The sequence below is a fragment of the Gopherus flavomarginatus genome, chromosome 1 (genome assembly GCF_025201925.1).
Source record: "Gopherus flavomarginatus isolate rGopFla2 chromosome 1, rGopFla2.mat.asm, whole genome shotgun sequence".
Classification (NCBI taxonomy): domain Eukaryota; kingdom Metazoa; phylum Chordata; order Testudines; family Testudinidae; genus Gopherus; species Gopherus flavomarginatus.
Window position 1 is genome coordinate 105,428,853 of NC_066617.1, and position 17,438 is coordinate 105,446,290.

Below are 17,438 nucleotides of genomic sequence, written 5' to 3' on the forward strand. Positions count from 1 at the left end.
GACAGTTTTGTATTGATTGAATATGAAAACATTTGCCCAATAAATCTGATTATTCCAGAGATTCATTAGTCAAATCACAACTGAATTCCTCTGAAATGCATTATTCTAATTTGTAGAAGACATAGATAATTCCATTAAATATATACAGACCTTTAATGCTATAGGATCAAGATTGAAGTCCCAAACATCTCCAACTGAATCATCCAATGCATCTTCTATTCTCCTCAGCTGAGACGTGTATTCCTCAAGAAATTTCCCATAATTCTTCAACTGTACTTCAGCATGAATTTCTAAGAGTAAATAGTAATATTTATGTAGTATCATAAAGTTAAAGTATTTTACAGGATACTCACTGAACTGCAATATCCTACAGATTATTTAAAGTAAAATCTAGTTTAATCCGTTATTTAGTTTACAACATTGTCTCCTTAAATCACTTTCAGGTAACAAGGTTGACACCAAGAAGATGCAAGTTTTCCCCTTGGCTTATAATGAGATTTTAAACTCAAAAGTATCAATTTAAAGGGAAGTTATGTTATTTGCCAGAAGCCGCAAAACAGTTATGTCATTTTTTAGTTTATGCGTATTCTCAAGACTGATCTCAAACAAGCTAAATTACCAGAGATGTCAATTTTACAACATGAAGATACTAAGTAGACAGCATATATAGACAACACAAATTATGACATCTGTCACTTAATATTGCATATTAGTTGAAAGAGTGATCCCTAACCAAACATCTATGGTAATATTATACCCTTGAAGGAATGAGTGTTTTATCACTTCTTATAACTCACTGGTAACTGCATTAAAAATAGCTGTTCCCACCACTACCTTCTACTTTGATTGCAGGATTATCTTGGCTTAAGTCACCACCCAGAATTCTAACCTCTTCAAGCTAACTCTCCCTCTGTCAGAGCATTCTGCTCTACCACCACTCAGAAACTGGATGGCCAAATGAAGCATGGCAGCCCACTCACTGCCAAAAGTGGTGATACCTTCAAGCAACATTCCATTGGGCAAATATCAAGAATATTTGTGTTAGTTGGTAAATTAAGTATGAAGGTCACTGATCTTTATAAGTGCTGCTGCCTTATTGCGTACTTCTGGCTCCAAATAAAGTGCATGGTTGACTGGTCAGTTCATAACTCTGGTGTTCATAACTTGAAGGTTCTACTACAGTTAAAATGCCCCAAAGAAATTGAATGCTTGTCCCAAAGAGTTTACAGCCTAGATCAGTGGTTCTCAAACTTACTTGACTGTATCCGCCTTTTTACTGTCTGTAGTAGTTTATGCATCGACTCCCACCACACAAATACATATACCAATAAAAAAAAAATCAACATGTAACTCTCACTATTAAAAACAGTATGGCATTGATTCAAACAGAGCTAATGATCCATTGTAATAACAGCAAAAGCAAAACTGCAATTGTGGTTGATGCTTACAATTAAATGTGCACACCGCATCATAGCAAACGGATTAACATACAGATGGCAACAACGTTGTGTAATACTATGCGAGCTTAAAAAATCCATCAAAATGCACAGTGACCTATGAGGACCTGATATGTCTGAAAGAATCACTTTTGCTAGTTATTCATTGCTGTGGGTAAAATGTGTAGTAATTTTTTCCCTCCTGGGAGACAGTGCAGAGAAAATACTTTGTAATTGGTGTTAATACCATTTATAGCGTTCCACCACTGATGTGCAACCGTAAAATAGAAAAATAGCTGTTCTATCTTGTCCCAATAAAAAACAGTTAAGTGTACAAAAATATACACTTTGATGCAGCAAACACACATACAAAAGCATTAAGCATATAAGCAGTCCCATTGATTTCAATGGGGCTACTCATGAGAATAAATTTAAGCACATAAATAGATGTTTTCAGGATCAGGACCAGAGTAGTTTCAATTGGATACAGAAGGAATTCTGTAGCTACCTCAGTATTTGAAAAAAATCATTCAAAAGAGGCAAGTAGGAAGCTTACCACTTCCTGGTAGTGGGGCAGATACCCATTGGTTTCTATAGGATGTAAGCTTTAACTGAATATAAACATTTCTAGCTCTTACGATTGTGAAGGTAACCATCCAAAGGGCAAAAGTTAAAATGCTAGGCTATATGCTTACCCCGAAGTGGCTGGTGTGTTACAATGATATCTACTAATCAGCTCTCAATCACGCCAACATCCAGGCAGGAACAATTTAGAAGTACCTGTTGTTGGCTGCCAAATTTAGAGAAATGTTCAGCCAGTGAACTGGTAGAAGCTGTTTGCCAGCCAGTTATAGAAAGAGTTTGAAGTAATAAGGCAGCTGTTGTTTGTAGCCACTCATGTAGGTTCAAAGATAATATTTTCCTCACTTGGACAAGTTCACTCATTTGAGAAACTAATTGGAAGTACAGCAGAGAATGAAGTAAATCTTATTTTGTCATTTCCACGCAATGAACAAAAATCGTAATTCAGAAGATATAGATATTATACAGAAGGATAGGAAGTCAGTGCAGAGACAACACTTTATAAACTGTACTCATAGTTGATTGATTCAATTTCCTCTCAGCCATTAAAATGAAACCACTAAGATTTGAGGAATGCAAAACCTTACTCAATAGTGAAGATTATAAAATTTCTATTCTTTAATAAGACAGGCAGTAGTTCTATACTGGGTATACATCATCTCATGAGGATTCATGAATGATAACTGCATTGTTATATATAGGCATGGAAAGATTAGATTTTATTGGTAATATGTTGGTAAACATGAATTTCACCGTACACACACAAACCAACAAAAAATATTTCCATCGATAACCAAAATTCACAGATAGGCCAAGTACTTCTTAGCATTTTAGAACTTCTTGAGAACTTCTTAGCATTTGATATAAGGATATTTACTTTGTTTATTTGACATGTGAGGTTGACAATTTCTGTTTTAATGGTTATCCAGCCTTAACCTTTTTAATCTCAACATCTACTGTAATTAAATAAGTACTGTCTGACCCTACCACAATTTCCTGCAACAGTGAAAATTTAAACAGAAAAAATGCTTAAAAATAAACATCAATATTATCTGTCAAAACTACAAGAAAATAAAAGAATTCTGCCAAGCCTAGTTATATACGTGACATTAATGCAACATTAAGAGCAGGTTAGACAAACACCTGTCAGGGGTGGTCTAGATAATATTTAGTCCTGTCTTGAGTGCAGAGGACTGGACTAGAAGACCTCTCGAGGTTCTTTCCAGTCCTACACTTCTATGAATCTATGATTTTAAACCAGACTGACCTGCCTCTTCCTCCCCGTTTCCTCTGTTTAAGCAAATCTAATACTTAATTAGTTAGATATAAGACTTTGTTGTACAGTTAAATGAGACTAACTTTAAAAAGAAATCTTTCATATTGTGGATTTTTATCCAGCTTGCTTGGAATACAAGAAACTTCCTTTAAAAAACAGGCATACCCATTTTGTTTTCCTATCATTTTGCTCACTGACAAGTAAGCTGCTTGTACTCTATCAAGCTGGTGTGAAAGAAGTACCTCATGTCAGAGCTTCTCAGCTTCACACACCTGCTAATGCCTGGGAAATAGTGAGTAGGCACCATTTTATGAAAAGCTATACCTTAAACTTTCCTTTTTCAGTGCATACAATTGTTACAAATCATAAATAAGTCAAGCCAGTTTTCACTGAAAGTAAATAAAATTTATATGGCATGAACAGACAACCACTTGGGAAACATTCTGTATATGTGAAACAGCAGCTCATGACAGACATATTTACTCAGTAATAACTGGTGTAATTAATTCAGCTTGACTGTTCATTTTACAATACATGCACTCTCTGTTTAGCAAATAAACTGTCTACAAGGATAGAGAAAGAATGGAGTTTTGACAGGCACACAAGCAGGCTGACAAAGAGTTAAGCATCATTTTAAAAAAAAGCTGAAGTGAAATTGCAAGCGAATGCCCTACTTAGTTCCCTTTGAGCCACAGTAAAAACACATCATGGAACTAATTTATTCCAGCATGACTTATCCGGCTAATCAAGATAGCAACTGCAATAAAAGAGGCTTCACTGTTTCAGCAGGAAAAATCCCCAATTCATGCAAGTACACCAGACAAAAATCAGTGTCTCCCCATGTCTGATTCCCACCTTAGTGTTTGGCATATTTGCTAAAACCTCAAATAGCTGTAGGGGATGTGGAGGGAGGAGAAACAAAAGGAAGATGAACCTTTGAACCATAAATTGAATATGAGTCAACAATGTGATGCAATTGTGAAGAAAGCTAATATTCTGAGGGGTATGGTCAGTGTGGTATGTAACACAAAGGAGCTACTTGTCTTGCTTTACTTAGGACTGGTGAGGCCTCAGCTGGAGGACTGTCTAATTCTGGGTGTCAGGGTTTAGGAAAGATGTAGACAAATTGGAGAGTCCAGACCAGAGCAACAAAAATGATAAAAGGTTTAAAAGGAAAGGTCATGTTTAATCTTGAAAAACAGATCATGGAGAGGACTGATAATTTTAAAATACATTAAGAGATGCTGTTCAGAGGAAGTTGATCAATTGCCCTCCATAGCCACTGAAGCCAGGATAAGGAGTAAATTGCCTTACACTGCAGCAGGGGAGGTCCAGGTTACATACCAGGAACAACTTTCGGACTGTAAGAGAAGCGAAGTTCTGGAACGGGCTTCCCAGGGAGGCGGTGGAATCCCCATCGCTGGCGGGCTGTAGGAGCCGGTGGGGCAGACGCCAGCCAGGGCTGGGCGAGGACAGGTTACCTGGCCCTGCCGCAGCGCAGGGGGCTGGAGGCGGTGACCTCTCCAGGCCGGACCTTGCTACGATCGCAACCCCACCCTCAACCCAGGCGGCCGGACACAGCAGGGACAGCGACACTGAGCCCCAGGGGAGAGGCCCAGGGCTGGGCCGGTCGCTCGCTCCCCGGCCCCGCCGGCAGGGCAGGGCACGCGCGAGCCAGGGAGCCGCTGGAGCACCGGGCGCGACCGACCCCCACCGCACGCTGGCCCTTTGGCTCCTGCCCGCGCCCCGCTGCCGACGGGAGGGGCCCGGCTCTCGCGCCCCCTCCCCCGCTTACTCTGGGAGCCGTCGTCGAAGCGGTCGAACTCCCAGTCCGGGGAGAGGGTCTCCAGCGCCATGGCAGCAGCGCCCGGCCTCCGACACGGGACTTCCGGCAGCGCGCGCGCGCTGCACGCCGGGAAATGGAGTGTGGCGGGGCGGGCGCGCGGCAGCGGTGGGCGCAGGACTGGAACCGCCAACGGAGCCTGGGCACGGCCCGGAACGGCCGCCGCAGCAGCGCCCCCTCCTGGGGCAGCCGCGGGAACTGCAGCAGCCGCAAGCCCCACAGCTCGGCCGGAGACCGCGGTGCCAGCCAGGGCAGGTCCCGCAACAGCCCCGCCAGGAGCCGCGCCACACGGACAGCGGGGGCCGGTGCGCCTGGCGCTGGCTTGGGGGTTAGGAGCTCTGGATGCTATTCCCGGCTCTGATACTGAGCTGAGCTCCTGGGTGACCGCGGGCAGGTGACGCCGCCCCCTGTGCCTCAGTTTCCCCACCCGGTGTCTATCTTGTCTACTTACATTGTAAAGTTCTTCAAGCGCAGGGAGTTCGTGCCATGTTTGTACAATATACACGGGGGTCCGGACTCCAGCCTATAGGGGGCAAATAACACATCCGCAAGTGGAGCGGCCCAGAGCAGCAGCAGGGACGATCGCAACAGCATTTGCAATAATAATAGGTTTAAGAATAGCAGTAGTGGGGAGCACCTAAGGTTCCAGCAGGTGCAGCAAGAATGGGACCACCCAGGCCAGCAGCGCCACCATCCAGTGTACCAGCAGCCCAGATAGCAATAACAATAAGAGCAATGGTAGCAGAAATTTCAATAGAAAGAATATCAGCCCAAAGGGGACAGCAGCAGCAGTAGCAATACTATCCAGAGCAAAGTGAACAATTGCAATAGCATCAGCAGCACCAGCGGGTATAGAAGGAGCAGCAGCAGATTTGCTCCATGTTGCACTTATCTGGGTGAAGACAGCAAATCCACCATTCGGTATTTATTCATTTTAAAGCTGTTTCTGGGGAAGACACATTTTGTTGTGAGTTTCATTAAGACATTTGAAATCTCCCTGACAGAGCCACCCAGAGGATTATGGGGACCTGGGGCAAAACAATTTCGGGGGCTCCTTCCATAAACAAAAAGTTGCAATGCTATAGAATACTATATTCTCGTGGGGGCCCGTGTGGGACCCAGGCCAAATTGCCCCACTTGCCCCTACCCCCCGGGTGGCCCTGGGAAAAATAAATATTTTAAAACCTTCCACATCTTGGCACAAACCCAGTTTTGAGAAAACTTCTTTTTGTAGGGAGGGATAGCTCAGTGGTTTGAGCATTGGCTTGCTAAACCCAGGATTGTGAATTCAATCCTTGAGGGGGCCATTTAGGGAACTAGGGTAAAATTCTATCTGGGGATTGGTCCTGCTTTGAGCAGGGGCTTGGACTAGATGACTTCCTGAAGTCCCTTCCAATCCTGATATTCTAAATCACCTTTACAAAGTATCATTGGTTTTCAGCATCAGCTAGTGCAAAAGCCACTAAAGCTCATTAAAAGGGTTGGACAAATATTTTCCAACAAAACTTTTTTTGGATCAAAAACTAGGAGTTTTTAAAAAGCAGAAAAAATCACAGACAATGTCCGCTTTCCTTCAAAATGTGTTGTGTTTTTTTAATTGAAAAGCTTCAATTAGTCTGCCAAAACCTGAACATGGTTTGGGGTTTCAGAAGTGTGTAGCCAAATATTTGCTGCTTGCTTTGTTTGATTGTTTAAAGAAACAATAAAAAAAATTCTACTTAAAAAAATATCCAAAACTTTTGAACCACCTCAGCTTGTGACCAAACACCTGAGCCCATCCAGTCAGAGATTTTTCCAGGTTTCTGATACTCTTCTGGCTTCCTTGACTCATATCTGTCTCCATAACTTTGGGTTCATTTAGGTTAGAACATATGAATGGCCATACTGGGTCAGACCAAAGGTCCATCCAGCCCAGTATCCTTTCTACCAACAGTGGCCAATGCCAAGTTCCCCAGAGGGAGTGAATCTAACAGGTAATGATCAAGTGATCTCTCTCCTGCCATCCATCTCCACCCTCTGACACACACAGGCTAGGGACACTGTTCCTTACCCATCCTGGCTAATAGCCATTAATGGATTTAACCTCCATTAATTTATCTGTTTCCTAGAGACTGGCTCCACGGGGTCCCTCACAAACTGGAGATGGTTACTGTGGGTTTGTTTTTAGTATAGTTTATGTACATACTCCATGAACTGAGCATTTGAACTTGTTCCAGAATCTGGTTCGAGCCTATGTTGTGAAAACTGAAATGCTCAACATAGCACATGCATGTGAATGGACACAGGGTGCTAAAATTAAATTAACCCAGGGGTTCTCAAACTGGAGGTCGGGAACCCTCATGGGGTTCGTGAAGTTATTACTGGGGGTTGCGAGCTGTCAGCCTCCACCTCAAACCCTACTTTGCCTCCAGCATTTATAAGTGTTAAATACATTAAAAAGTGGTTTTAATTTATGGAGGGGGTCGTACTCAGAGGTTTGCTATGTGAAAGGGGTCACCAGTACAAAAGTTTGAGAACCACTGAATTAACCCCTCTGGAGCCTCGGGGAATGCAGGGGAGGTGGGGTCTCCCTTGGTAGGGTTGGGAAGGATGTAGGTGGTGTAGGATATTGCTCTTCTCATGTGATCCCTCCCCCATGGCTCTCTTGGCTCTATCACTGTTAATCTAAAGTCATTAATTTTAATGAAGCGACCCTCCCCTGAGGTGAATCTCCCTATGGCATTGAAATTAAATGTAGACTATAATTTGGCATTTGAGAAATGAAAGGGATAGTAGCCCTAAGGGAAAAGATAACAACTTGGCTCTTTGTGTTAAATAGCTGTCTGCAAGCCTCAAACTGCTGAATGAGCTTTAGGGAAGGGAAGGCTGTGCCTCCCCAAACAGCCTGGCCCTGCCCCCTTTCTAACTCCCACCCACTTCCTGACCCTCGATTGCCCCCTCAGAATCTCCAACCCATCCTGCTCCTTGTCCCCTGACCACCCCCCTGAAACCCTCCCCAACCACCACTCTGGGATTCCACTCCCCACCAACCGCCCCGCTCCTTGTCCCCTAACTGCCCTGACCCCTATCCACGCCCCCCCTGCCAAGTCCTGACAGACCCCCCAGAACACTCACAATCCAAGCCACTGTCCCTTGCCCCCTGACCACCCCGTCCCTGTGCCCTGACTGTCCCCAGGACTCCCTGCCCTTATCCAACCCCCCCGGCTCCGCTTACTCCTGTCTTCCCCCTCTCCTGGAGCCCCAGCACGCCCCATCCAGAAGCAGCCCTGGACAGCACTGCAGTAGGCTGGCTCCATGGGACCTGAGCAGCCCCACTCCCTTATCACACGGCTCCAAGTGGGACGCACTCAGGCCCCACCCCCTTACCATGTGGCTCCAAGTGGAAGGCGCTCAGGCCTGGCTGGAGCCAGGCCGCTTTAGCTCTGTCCAGAGCCGCTCCTGGACACGGCACGCTGAGGTGCCAGTGGATGGGTTGGGGGGAGCCTACAACATTCTCGTGAGGGCCTGGGGCAAATTTCCCCACTTGCCCCCCATTGCCCCCGGGCAGCCCTCCTCCCTGACCAGTTTTCATCTCATTTAAATGGATGTGAAAAGAACCGACTTGAAACAATGGCACTGAAATTTATTTCATGTCAAATTACAGAAACAATAAACCAATCTTTATTTCAAAGATAATTTCAAATAAGAGAGATGATGCTATATGTATTTTTGGTCTGTGTTATCAAATAGTTACACAGCACCACCAGTGTCTCCCTTCGATTCCTTGGTTTCTGTGCAAATATCTACTTTAGTTCTTTTAAAAGGTCACAAAAAAGTTTAAGCACCTGATTGTGCAACATGCTGAGCACCAGCAAAGGACTGGGATCTCTCACTTTCCATTTAAATCAATAGGACTTGTGAGTGCACAGTATCTTTAAGTAGCTATTAAGAATTGGCCCTAATTTAGGTTAGACATTCAGGGCCATATTCTATGTACAGGCAGCTTTCATTGAACTCAGTGGAGCCCTCATGTATATTCAAAGCTAGGATATGGCTTCCAATTTTTTAAAATAAAATAATATGTGAACTGAATATATACAGAATAAAATGTTCCAGGGTATGTGCAGTTTTTAGGAAGTCTGCGAAACCTGAGGACAAAGTGAGCTAACCGGCCAGTGTGCACAACAGCCACACTGTTATGATATGTATAAAACAGAGATGTCCATGTGAGCACAAAATGGAAGACAGAAATGGGAATTATTTTGAATGAAAATGTTATAGTGAAAGAAAACATTTGGAGAAAAAGTTTTAAGTGAGTTAAGCTTAAATAACAATTAGATTTTTTTAAAGCATTAAGCTACATGTTGCCCTTTTATGATGCAGTGTTTTAAATGACTGACTAATGCTTTTCAGTTTATTCACTGGGTGGCACTCTTTGTTCAGTTACATTGGTCTTGTAGTTCAGTTGTAAGTGCTGCTGGATTTTCTCTGACACTGACTCAGACTTGCTTGTGAAAATTATTAGGTTTCTAGTGACAGCCAGTCAAGACTGGCTTTGACTGATAAGTATATTGTGCTGACTAAGCAGTGGTTTGTATGCAATTTGCTCATCTGAGCTTCTTAGGAGATTTTGAGCATCATTTCTGAAAATTAGTTAACCTCTGTGGAATTATGTTTGCACTGGAAAGTTTTTATTTCCTACAGTGTGACACGGTTCTGTTAGCATCTACAAACAGAGTCTGTTGGAGGCCAGCAACCTGGACATTTACATCACCCAGGGCACCAAGTATGGTTAGAGTAGGAGGGAGTTAGGTAACCTGGTTGGGTTTGGAAGGGATCACTTACACCCACAGGGAGCATGATGAGCTAATGAGGTAATTAGCTCACCAGTTGGAGAACCCAGGGAAGACAGCAAGCTGACTCAGGGAGAAGGAAAGGGTCTTTATTCATCCGCTGCTCTATTGTGTTGTATGTGGAGTTTAAGGAAGAAGCAATAATAAACACACTTGGAGAAGTATTGTAGTGTCAGGTATAATCCACCAGGAGGGCTTATCTACCCAGGTTTGCATGAGTTCAAGCTGGAGTCTGTTCACATACATATTTATGGAAAGTTTGTGGGAGTGCTGGAATGCCAAAAAAAATCTGTTGTTAACTTCAGAAAATGCTGTAATTGACACGTTCTTTTACAATAATTTTTTGCTTGATAATTGTAATATTACCAAAGAGGGATACAATGGGGAGAGTAGTTATTGTTCTGGTCATTTCATTGTCTGTGAATGTATGATTTATGTTGGACCATTGTGTGTCACATTCTATGTAAAGTTCAACAAGTAACTTATGACGGTTATACCACAGAATACTAGAAAGTGATAAGGATCATCCATGTATGTGGTTAGTTCAGCTCTTGTACAGCCCTGGCCCATGAGTAAAGCTTCTAGGTACTATTTTATCACAAATAATATGCAGAAGACTTAACTGAGTGTTATGGTTATCTATTTTCTTGATGGACTTTGAAAAATACTTTGGGGCCAGATAACTATGGATCTGTAAATCACTAGACGCCTTCTCTTATAAGGTGCTGAACACATCCTTATCCTAATTCCTACTGAAGTTAGTGGAAGTTTAGAATACTGAAAATCTTGCGGCATTGGGCCTTAAGTTTGTTTGGTACTTGTCAGCAGTAGCTTAGGATATCTGAAAGAGGGTAGACAAAACTGCTGAACAACATTATTCCTGGAGCTAGTTTATAAACTGCTGGAGAAGAGCATCTAGAGAAAATTCATTACTAGTGTAAATGGGCAAAAGTCAAGAGTCAATGGAGCTGCACTTACAGTGGGGCGAATTCTTGGCTGGTGTATCTGCGCCAGCACAGGTTATGCAATGACTCTCTGTAGAACATTTACAGCCTACCTGTGAGCTTGTTGTTGTTTTTTTAAATAGATTGTAGGCAGGAATTTTATCTTGTGGCTGGATTTCCAAAAAAGAAGTCTCAAGAATTGCTTTTGGTTACTCTGTAAAAATGAGAGTCAAGTGTGACTTTTAACAGCTGTACGGGTGGCATACAATTCTGTCATCAGGTAGTTAGTCTTACGACCGTTGATCATGGAAGCAAAGCCATCTAGTCTGAAATGAAATCCAGTCAAGATCAGATGAAAGAAATAATAGAAGCATATATGGTGAGAGCATCTTAAAAACGATAAAACAAGAAATACAAGTTTCTCATGAAAGCTTGCTTTAGTAAGTAGAAAAATGTGGGAAAAAGCTGCCACAGTATCTCACGTTTGAGATGAAACTGTAGTGTGATTAGCATAGTCTTTGTTCTGTTTCTTCTTTAACTAACTCACTTATAACACAAAATTGCCCAAGTATTTGTCAGTCCTGAAGGGATGGTTGAAAGAGAAAATATGCAGGAGAAATTTGATCAAAAGTCCTGTTAAGGCTGGCTTCTAGCTGCAAGAAACCTACACAGAGCTGACTTAGTTAATCAATAAATCCAGAGTGTGACTTTTTTCAGGAGGGACCAAATCCTGGAAAGTTCCTGAGCACCTATAGCTCCCATTAACCTTCAGAGTTGCAAGTATTCACTTATTCTCAGTATGTAGCCTTCAAGTATGATCTTAAAAAGTGCTGAACATAGCTTGCGGAATACTGAACACCTCCGACTTCCACTGAAGTCAATGGGAATTGATGGTGCTCAGTGCTTCAGTGAGATTTGGCCCTACATTTGTTGCTGTGCATTTGAGTACATGCAAACGCATGTGACTTGGAGTTGATGCTGCTGGACATGTTTGTACACACTCTTGTTAGTTTGTGTACTTGTAAGTATAGAGTGGCTCTGGCCGTGTGTATGACTAGATCACCAGTTGGCACATACACTTCTCTGATAGGATGTGGGTAGAGTTGGTACTGAAAATTAGGGACCGAAACCAGTTAGATTAGAAGGAAAACCATCCTGGGAAGCTGTTCATGCCTAGTTTTGAATTTTTTTGAAAATTGTGTTTATATTAGGCCACAAAAATAAGAATTTTACTAAACTAGAAAATGAACAAAATATTTAATCTCCAACTAAGAGAATACCAGCATTTGACAAAGGAAGAAAACTCCAGGTGTGCAATCCTACCCCACTGGACCATTGACTTAAGTAAGGCCAAGATTTTATCTCAAATTACTAAACCTGGGGGGCATCTTTTCACATAGATACAGGGGTAATGGTGAAAAACTTGTAATACAGTAGTAGTATTCCAAAAGCACAGAAGATGTGCATTGTAATCAGTGTACAGAGTAATGCACACTCTGCTGCTGTGGAACATTGCAGTGTCACAAGAGGACTGATTGCTCATTTTCAGATGAATAGATCACTTTAATCATTGCAGCCTGGATCCACAAAAGGTCTTTAAGCATTGCAATGCTGAGGGTGTCTATGCTGTAATGTAATCCCAAGGGTTTGGATTCAGGCTCAAGCCTGACCCCTCCTTCTTTTTATGTACAAATTAGGCTAACTCAGGGCTTGCATCCAAGGTCCCGGGTCTCTGGGGGGTCCAAGGCTTAGTCAAGCTGGGACCCAGAGTTCAAGGCTTATTGCTTTGTAGTATAGATGCAGCCCCACTGGACTTGTGCTCTGAGAGTCTGCCAAAAGTATCCCACAATCCCATGAGCCTACTTTGCTTGTCCTCTGTACAGTCAAGTTTTCTCACACTGCACCATAACCAAAGGGCTAGGGTGACAATGTTTTGGAAGAGTGCTAGGAAGTTTGGGATATGGGTGGTTGGACTTAGGCCCTCATAATGCCATGTAGACACTGGAATCCCAGATTTGACCCAGGGTTCCACAATTCCTACCTGGGGTTACAAATAAGTGTAGACACTCCAAGCCCTAGGTTAACACACCCAGGGTCTGCTAACTTAAGTTTTTCTAACCCTTCACTTACATTGCAGTGTAGACATACCCAAAGTGCCTTGTAGGTACCTTGAAAATCAGTGGATCCCACAAACCCTAGGTTAGTTGCCTGTGCTCCCTATGCAATGCATGCAAAGAGATAGATGCCTGAGGAATCCACACTAGGTGGGTAGCGGCTTACATTAGCCAAGGTGAGTTGCCAATGAGAGGGGTGTGTCCTAAGCCCTGACCCCTCAGAATTAGGCACCTGTCTCATCTTATCTGCAGCTGGTAACCATCTTCTGGTCAGACATCTTAGTTGCCTGAGCTGTTTCTTGCAAGAACAGTGGCAGTGCAGTGAACTCCATCCAAAGTGGAAGAGGAAGGAAAAGAAGGAGGCTTCCGTTTAGCACAGTAGTTAGGGCCAGGGCCGCCCAGAGAGGGGGGCAAGTGGGGCAATTTGCCCTGGGCCCCGCAGGGGCCCCCACGAGAGTTTTTCGGGGCCCCTGGAGCAGAGTCCTTTACTTGCTCCAGGGCCCCCAGAGCTTCTTCCACTCTGGGTCTTCGGTGGCGGGGCGGAAGGACCCCTTACCGCTGAATTACCGCCGAAGACCCACTGCTGAAGTGCCGGGTCTTCGGCAGTAATTCAGTGGCGGGGGGCCCCCACCGTGGGTCTTCGGGGCACTTCAGTGGCGGGCCCCGGAGCAGAAGGACCCCCCGCCACCGAACTACCACCGAAGCAGGGCCCCCCCCCACCAAAGACCCCAGACCACCTGAATCTTCTGGGAGGCCCTGATTAGGGCACTCACCCAGGATTTGGGAAACTTGTATTCATCTGTCCCCCTGCCTGATGTGAAGGGAGTTGAACTTGTCTCCCACACTGCAGAAGAGTGCTCTAAATATGGGCTGGTCTGATGTGGGTGTCTCTCAAGCTCTCTTGGTGAAGCTTTTCCACTTTGTATATTTAATTTTTTATATATACTGGGCCAAAGACAGTGTGAGAATGACTCCATAGTCCCATGTGTAGGGCACTTATTTGAGAAGTGGGAGACGCCTATTCAATTCCCTTTGTCTCATTAGACAGAGGTGTAAGCCTGGGACTTAACTCACTCCCATACTAAACTAGCCTTGATTAGCCTTGGGTGAAACTCTGGGACTTCACCACTAAAATTAAGAAAAATGCTTCACTGCTGCTGAGGGACCCCCACCTCAGGAATGCCCCTAACAAGAGTTATAACACCCCTGGCTGTAAAGTAGAGACACCCAAGCACTGGGAAGTTTAGGGAAGGATACAGAAAGACCCCAACAAATGGTAAAATAGATAAGATAAGCTCTGACCAATGAATTTATGCTGACCATCTGCACAAATAAAGGTCAGAAATAAGTTACAATTCGGGCATGAAAGATAAAATGTAAAAAACGATTTGAGCACGGATGAGGAAACATAAGTGCCAGTGCACAAATGGTTACATTTTGTTACCTGGAGGTATCGAATAATGTGATAGGTTTAGTGAAGTTAAAGGAGGTAGCTAGTTTTACATATTTGGAAATCATTTCTGGACTGCAGTTCAACATCAAGCTGCTAGATCTCTGACCCCTTTGCATGACCATGACATGCAGAGGCATCGTTGGCATCCACAGACAAGTGAATCCTGACTGACCATTAGGTGAAGTTTATCTGTATATTAGGAGTAGTGAGCATAAGAGATTTGCTTGGCATATACGTTCTCTGTGTGTATTGCTAATAAATAATGTTTAGTGTAAGGTTCTTTCACTGGGAAAAGATCCCACAGACCCATAGAGCCCTAAGACTTGTGTGAAAGGGCAGATACTTAAATTGACCAGGTTTCTCCCTGAGCCTTATGAGTAAGGGTAGGTGCCTTATACCATGAGCCCTCAGTAGGGAATGGACGGTGGTACCTAAATTAACCAGGTCATGCCTTGAGCCCTCAGTAGGGTATAGGGGAGGTGCCCTAGGTTTTTGCAGGTAACAGAAGGTGGAATTGAATCTGGGCTTCCCACCCTGGGCTAGAGTTTATAAGGGACCCCTCCTCTTTCTCCCACCCATGACCATTCTGTGCGGAGTTAGGTATGTTCAGAGCACACCTACAGGATTAGGCTGCGCAAGAAAAATAGGTGGGGAAACACTTACCTCCATCTGGTTGAGGATCATGCTGGGGCTTAGGCATAAGATAAGCACCTGAACACTTGCCTGAGGCAGCAGCGCATGTGCCCAGAGGCAGAAATTTAGGCACCATAGAGACTTTTACAGCAAAAATGCAGGCACTAAGTGAGTTTAGTCACCTACAGGGTTAGGTGACAGCTGAGCAGGGACTTGGGCATTTAAATCCCTTTGTGGAGCTGGGTCTACCTCTATCACGGAAACATCATTGGAACTGGCCTGAATGCTGTAATGGTTCTTGAAATTCTGGACAACTGGTTTGGTGAACACTAAATGGACATCTGTATGATTTCCATCATCCTGGAAGAAGTCGTAGGAATGCTGTCATCCATACATGTGATTTAACATACTTCTCAACATGTGCATCCTAGTTCTTTGTGGCTCTTCATCACTATGGAAACTAAAGTAAAGTCAACAGACCTGCTTCCTTTGTGTTCTTTAATGCATGATGTATTCCTTCTCCTTGCAGAAGAGGGACACTGGTTTCTGTGGTCCCTTTTCCCCTTTGATGCATTACTTTTCAAAAGGCTGTGAAGTAAGTGGAGATGTTCCTTTGCAGAGGTGTTTTGGAGACCAAAGTAAATTAAATAATTAAAATCCCAGTATTTCTCATGTGCATTTGATTAATGCCATGCTTTAGGTGTGTGCAGAATACCACCATAGATCTTTACCAATTGCTAACCTGTGAACCTCAGATATGCTGCATGAAGCTGAAATGTCAGTTTTTAGATTGATCTTTAGGTGCTACATCACATTATTGGCAGTCTGACACAAAAGCCTGTATCTAAAGATTCTTAAACATGGGAGAACTTGAATCTAGATCCAAACTTTGGGGCTTAGATCTCCTTCTAGTACCAACCTGTGTGGAGGTTGTCTCCATTCTGTTAGAACTCACACATATTCCATCCATCTATATAGATCAGTAAGACAAACACATGGACTAATTCCTACTGCTGGCTGAATTAGTGAAATAGTTTCTTTAGCTCATAAAAAAGATTACTTTTTTTTTAAGTTGAAGGTCTTATTCTTATTGCTACCTCAATGCTTTTGGCTGGTTCCTGAAATTACAGTCCTGTATGTATATGACCCCAGATAGTTACAATAGGATCTGCCAAATTGTAAAACTTAAGTTATCTTTAAAAAAATGCAGATTGTGTAGAATATAAAAAATTGACAAACATTTTAGAATCAACGACAGCTGTCATAAGATACATTTTAGCGCAACAATATTGAGTTTTCAAGGTCTTTGTTGTACAATTTAAGAATTTCCACCATATAATTAGGAGACATTTTTGTGTGTCTGCATAAAAATACCAGCAGCAATAGCATAACATATTTGGAAATTAAGAGATTTTTGCTTTTTGTGCTTAACATTTAAAATGAACAACTGTGATTACTCCATAGCTATTCTCTATAAATTCATATGTTTTTTCCTTCTCTAGTTTTTATGATACCATTAAAACATTCTATCCATCTACCTGCCAGTATAAGTTTTCTTCCTATAGGATATAGTCTGGTACTTTGTCCAATCTAGGTTTTTGTGTTTTTTTTTTAATGTCCCAAATAATGGGAGTTCAACTAATTCTTTTGGAAGACTTCCATAATCCAATAGATCTTGGCTAAAATTTTCAAAAGCACCTGAGTGATTTAAGGGCCTAAGTCCATTGACTTTCAATGAGATTTAGGCTCCAAGAGCCTAAATCACTTTTGAAATGGGTCTTAGGCTCCTTATGCACTTCTGAAAATTTTACCCCACACCATAAAATTTTTCTCCTCCTTTATATCAGTACTTTATTTTCCCTTTCTTAATTTCACTACATTATTCCTAGTTATTTCCGCTTGTACCATCCTGTTCTATAAGTTTTTTTATGCCTAAATTATATCCTAAATAATTCCTCCCGTTCCTTGGGCCTTAAGCCACAGCCCTTGGTGGAGTGCAATGGAAGTGTCCCCATCTTAGGGCATGTCTACACTATGAAATAGGTCCAATTTATTTAAGTCGACATTTAGGGTCCAATTTTACAAAGTTGATGCTGCATGTCCCCACTATGCACATTCTGTCAGCGGAGCGCATCCTCACTACCATGGCTGGCATCGACTCACAGAGCCACGCACTGTGAGCAGCTATCCCAGAGTTCCTGCTGCCGATTGGAATTCTGCGTTAGGCTCCCGGTGCCTGATGGGACAAAAACATTTTTGCGAGTTGTTTTGGGTACATATCATCAGCCTCCCATGATGCACTTGCCTCCTTCCTCCCTCCGCCAT

General features: G+C 43.0%; 1 protein-coding gene across 5 annotated transcripts in view; it reads right to left on the minus strand.

Annotated features, from left to right (window-relative positions):
• Nucleotides 1–17,438, minus strand: part of WASHC4 (WASH complex subunit 4) — a 275,049-nt gene that overhangs the window by 52,541 nt on the left and 205,070 nt on the right. For all 5 annotated transcript variants that reach the window (XR_007773385.1, XR_007773384.1, XM_050945521.1 and 2 more), the window contains exons 2-3: nt 5,090–5,159; nt 151–290 (exon numbers count right to left, since the gene is read on the minus strand). Coding sequence is in view for 3 of the 5 variants with exons in the window: in XM_050945521.1 (XP_050801478.1) it covers nt 151–290; nt 5,090–5,150 (201 nt within the window). In the remaining 2 variants the exon portion in view is untranslated. The remainder of the gene's footprint in view (nt 1–150; nt 291–5,089; nt 5,160–17,438) is intronic.